At 44.1% G+C, this 5375-nt stretch overlaps 1 protein-coding gene across 1 annotated transcript in view; it reads right to left on the bottom strand.

Moving 5' to 3' along the window:
* Window positions 1-913: 913 nt before the first annotated feature.
* The window catches only part of LOC116815285 (L-threonine 3-dehydrogenase, mitochondrial-like), a 15358-nt gene continuing 10896 nt past the window's right edge, over window positions 914-5375 (bottom strand). The window contains exons 4-8 of the mRNA XM_032763507.2: window positions 4616-4765; window positions 4341-4513; window positions 3223-3313; window positions 1507-1776; window positions 914-1245 (exon numbers count right to left, since the gene is read on the bottom strand). Coding sequence (XP_032619398.1) covers window positions 1106-1245; window positions 1507-1776; window positions 3223-3313; window positions 4341-4513; window positions 4616-4765 — 824 coding nt within the window. The 3' untranslated portion in view covers window positions 914-1105. The remainder of the gene's footprint in view (window positions 1246-1506; window positions 1777-3222; window positions 3314-4340; window positions 4514-4615; window positions 4766-5375) is intronic.

Below are 5375 nucleotides of genomic sequence, written 5' to 3'. Positions count from 1 at the left end.
TGGTACAGTCTCAGCTTCTGGATTCCACTCCTCTGAAGCATACAGATTTATTATACCTACACATAAATAGTATCTACAAATACACATACACATAGCACACAATGTGAAGTGAACAGAACAGGTATCTTTAAGACTGGCTCAGCTTTACAACTGACTCAAGTCTCCACCTACCTTTAAAAACCTGCTCTCTGCAGCACATGATCACAATGGTGTAGTAAATGGGACTGGAAACAGGCCAAATGTGGAGCTAATTCAAGGTGAACTAATTCCTGGGAATTGCCTACTTTAAACAGGATAGCTATAGATTCAGATATGCAACACAGATTTTACTGTCCCAAATTCATCTTCACAATGAAACTGAAGTTAACAGAATTTCTAAAAACACGAAAAAGCTTATTTGAAAACACTGTATTTTTAAAAGTGTAATGAATTCAAGTCTTGTTTTCCTTTACATTCATGGACATAAAAGTAATGCTACAAACATTCTGAATCTCATCTGTAAACAAATTGCAGGCTTACATAGCACTATAGCTACCTATAAGGTTGAACTATTAACTAAAAGGTTTCCTTTTTAAATGAATAACTTTAATGACCATTGCCAAGTTTAAAAATAAAATGGCTCTTGATCTCTTAACTGTTGGTGGGAGAAAGAAGAGACAGTCCCACCTTCCTACAATCCACAATTAGCTACCTCCACTCAAGAAATGAAAATTAATGTATAATTTGTCAATTCTTCAGTATGTGTCTAAGCACAAGACTTTGTAATGTTGCTATGTGTTGTTTTCAGAAAGATACCTCAGGCATTGGAATGACTGCATAGATTACCAGCCCTGTAGTGAGAGATTTTTTTTTCTAGCTTCTTAAAAGCTAAAATTCAAGAATCCTACATGTTTCTCATTTAATGGTGCTGTAGTTTTACTAAATAATTTGGCACGTCTCAAATAACCACACTGAATTCAAACTATAGTACTTCAACTCCAACTCTATTGCAATATATGGGAAGTTTATAATTTACCTGCTATAAGACTTAGAGCATAATGAACTAATTCTGCAGTTTCTCCCTGGTCCTCTGCTGGGGTTTGGAAACCATGTTTTAAAAGGAGTTTCAGTTAATCTGGGCTACCTGGGCGTCAGAGCCAAGGATGTTAAACATTGTAGTCACCAGTTCAGAAAGATCGAAGTCATGTTTCCATCCCCAGTCCCGCCGGGCATTGCTGTCATCAAAGTTCATTGGCCAACTGTCAGCTATAAGGAAGGGGAAAAAACCCAAAGCATGAGATTTATAGCAAAGATCTTTCAACATTTCATAAGCAAGAACCAGCGCAGAGTTTCACACAGTACAGCAACCCTTCCAGATGTCATCAAGGTCAAAACAAGTGATTAAGGAGAACAAATATAGGAAATGGAGGGGGAAAAAGGGAAATATGGTTTTGTCCCAGCATCTGACTTTACCCAGACAAGTTTGATACAAGATCACTGAAATGGAATGAAAAAGCAGGTACTAACCAATGGCTTGCCTGACAGCATCCACATTGTAGGTCACCTGGAGCTCAGGAATATGCTTCTTGACCTCTTCCACCAGCTCCTCAGGAGAGAAGCTCATGGCATTGATGTTGTAAGTCCTCATACTAAGTGAAGCGGCAGGTGCTTCCATGACATCTAGTGTAGCCTTCAGGCAGTCATCAATATACATCATTGGGAGGCGTGTGTCTGATTTTAAGTTGCACTGGAATTTGCCATTCTTTATGGCATCGTGGAAAATCTGGACTGCATAGTCTGAAGGAAAAAAAAGTTTCTTTGTACTCCCCCATCTGTATTCACGTGTTGTCTCTTGTCTTACACTTAGATCATACACTCATTGGGGCAGGGATTGTTTTTGTTGTACTGTGTTTGTACACCAGCATAATGGGGTCCTGGTCTATGACATGGGATAGTACATGCTGTGGCAGGGGAGGGCCTGTCACGGCTTTCAATCCAGCCCACGGGATTGCCAGTGCTGTGGTGCAGCGGGGCTAAAGCAGACAGAGGGCTCCGTGCACTGCCCTCGCCTGCAGGCACTACCCCCGCAGCTCCCTTTGGCTGGGAACGGAGAACCATAGGCAATGGGAGTTTCAGGGGTGGTACCCACAGGCAAGGGCAGCATGCAGCGGAGCTGCCTGCCCCACCCCACCCCCCGGAGCCACTGCCAGACATGCTGGCCACTTCTGGGAGTGGGGCGGGGCCAGGGCAGGCAGGGAGCCTGCTTTAACCATGCTGTGTGCCGCTGCCACCCTGGAGCCACTTGAGGTAAGCAGCACCAGGCCGGAGCCCACACCCCTCCAGTACCCCAACCCGCTGCCCCAAGCGCCCTCCTGCACCCCTTGCCCTGAGCCCCTTCCTGCACACTGCACCCCCACCCCCTGCCCCAGCCCTACATTCATGGCCCTGCATACAATTTCCCCATCCAGATGTGGCCCTCGGGCCAAAAAGTTTGCATACCCCTGTACTATGGTAATGCAAATAAACAAACATTAAAAATTCTTTTCAGAATTATAGAAATGCAGCCATCTCTAGGGTGGAAGGTGGCAGATGACTGAGGCACAACTTGAGGCATAGTTGTTGAGGTAAGGAAGGAGGACAGATTACCAACTCATGTCACAAGCCACCGAACAGCAACCAGATGGTAATGACTTTGGGTCACTGCTGCATCAGATTTCATTCCTGCTCCGTGGGACTATCCAACACCCCTCAGATTAATTTCAGTAAAAGTATGATTTGTATTTTCAACAGCATTTCTGGAGTTGTTTAGGTGAAGCAGTGTTTCACTTTACACAACCTTACAGTCCCCTGAAAGTTTCACTTTTTCCCCCCATGAGAATTCTTTTTAGAATAGGCTTAATCAGCAATACTGCCCTCAAATGAATTTCACTGGACGATATAGGCAGGTGCACTCTAAGTTAGACATTGATAGACATATTGTACACCACACAGAAAGTGCACAATATTAGGTATTAAAATATGATACAACAGATTTCTTGCCTGTGACTACACCTATATATGATGGCCATTATTCATTTATGTGACTGCATTTCAAAGCAGCTGGTTAGTTGTTTCTCAGTAAATGAGGTCACCAGACAATTACACACTGATGTCTCTCTCATCTTTGCTGTGTGGGGCATTCAGCTCGCACACTGCAATGTTCTGACCTATAATACAGAGACATGGAAAAAGGAAGTTTCCTACCAGTTGTTCCCCCACCAGGCTGAGAGTCAGCAGAGATAATTCCAGGATATCTCAGACATCGGAAGTCTAGCCCATACCTGTAGTGGTAGTACTGTTGAAGGAAGAGACAAGCAAGGCTTTAGACATGAAACTAGGGGGCTGCATACTTTGTTGCTTCTATAGACTAAATGCATTGCATACACCAATGGTTTGTGCACCCCTCCAATCCCCCTCCCCACAAGCTCCTTTCCCTCTGTTTCACAGATTCACTACAACCCCTCCATCACTCTTTTAATCATGCCAGTTGCTCTGTGTGCACTCACGTCCCCGTTCCCAACAGCGTTGTACCCAATTTCCACCCCCCGCTCCCCCATGCCATGGACTCAGAGCTTCAACCCATTTCCACAAGCCAGGGGCTTTGTGTGACACCCCCCACCCCCCATGTCCTGCTTCCTCATGCCGTTGGCATCATATGTCAAAAGTTAAGTGACCTCCATTTCCAAATACCAGAGGCACTGTGTGCCCCGCCACTATTCCTACCCTTCCCCCCCTTTACCATGCCAGGATATGCAACATGTAAACAACAAATATGAATTAAATAAGAACAATCAGTTATTTTGATTTGATTTAGTCCACTCTGATATCTGTATTCATCCTTATCCCTGGAGTCATTAGAAAATATATTGTAGGAAGACTTTCTGGTACTAATGTGCCATCCCTCAGTTCTCCAAGCCATGCCATGCTGGTAACTGAGGCACAGGGAGGTTTAATAATTTTCTTAGGGTCACAAAGAGTCAGTAGCCGCACTGCATGCATCTGACCAAGTGGGTTTTAGCCCACAAAAGCTTATGCCCAAATAAGTGTGTTAGTTTCCAAGGTACCACAAGGACTCATTCTTTTTGCTGATGCAGACTAACAAGGCTACGACTCTAAAACTCAAGTGTTTGTTAACTTCCAACTTCATGCTAAATCCTCACATGAAATTTATATTATTTCCCCATCCCAAACCCCTCAGGAAAAGCATCAACAGCTGCCTCATACTAAGAAAATATGTCTGTAGGAAGAGAAGATATGAAGAGGAAAGAATACTGCAGTGATCCACCTTCCATCAAGACTAACAATCCATACAAAGTTCTTACTTCTCCCATGAGCTCAGCATGAACCTTGGAGACTCCATAGATTGTCCTGGGTCTCTGAATGCAGAGGTCTGGAGTTGGGTTTCGGGGAGAGGTGGGTCCAAAGGCTCCAATTGTGCTAGGGACAAAGAGTCTCAAACTGTGCTCAGCTGCAATATCTAGAATGTTGTGTAAACCTGGAACAAACAGAAATGATCAGAATCTAAACAAAATCTCCTCCAACCTCTAGAGGGGTCATGAACTTGAAAGGCTAGTCAAACAGTGCTGTAATCACCTACCAGTAATGTTTACAGCTCTGGCCAAAGAAACATTTGCTTCTCCAACAGCACTGAGCAAAGCACTATAATGAAACAGCCAAGTAATTCGATTGTTCACCACTATCTCACGGAGATTCTTGTAGTCCAAGATATCAGAGTAGATAAAAGGACCTAAAGAAGTGAACCAAATAGAAAATTGGATGCTAAGATGAAGAGACTTTGGGACAAAATTCAGTAAAAAAACAACATGATGCCCAATGAGTTTGCAGGTTCTTGCCCAAGTCTCTATTCAGACATACCTTTCAGTCCACTTTATGCAGCAGATTTCTGCCTTCTATAGGCAGCAGCCACTAAAGCGCTCACTCTCCCTCTCTAAGGCCTGGTCTACACTACGCATTTAAACCAATTTTAGCAGAGTTAAACCGATTTAACGCTGTACCCGTCCACACTACGAAGCCCTTTATATCGATATAAAGGACTCTTTAAATTGGTTTCTGTACTCCTCCCCAACGAGAGGAGTAGCGCTAAAATAAGAAATTACCATATCGGATTAGGGTTAGTGCGGCCGCAAATCGACGGTATTGGCCTCCGGGCGGTATCCCACAGTGCACCACTGTGACCACTCTGGACAGCAATCTGAACTCGGATGCTGTGGCCAGGTAAACAGGAAAAGATCCACAAAATTTAGATTTTCACTTCCTGTTTGCCCAGCGTGGAGCTCTGATCAGCACGGGTGGCAATGCAGTCCCAAATCCAAAAAGAGCTCCAGCATGGACCATAC

Source organism: Chelonoidis abingdonii, chromosome 3 (assembly GCF_003597395.2).
Source record: "Chelonoidis abingdonii isolate Lonesome George chromosome 3, CheloAbing_2.0, whole genome shotgun sequence".
NCBI classification, from domain to species: Eukaryota; Metazoa; Chordata; order Testudines; family Testudinidae; genus Chelonoidis; species Chelonoidis abingdonii.
The sequence above is the reverse complement of the archived record's forward strand: the minus strand, read 5'-3'. Positions and strand labels throughout refer to the sequence as shown.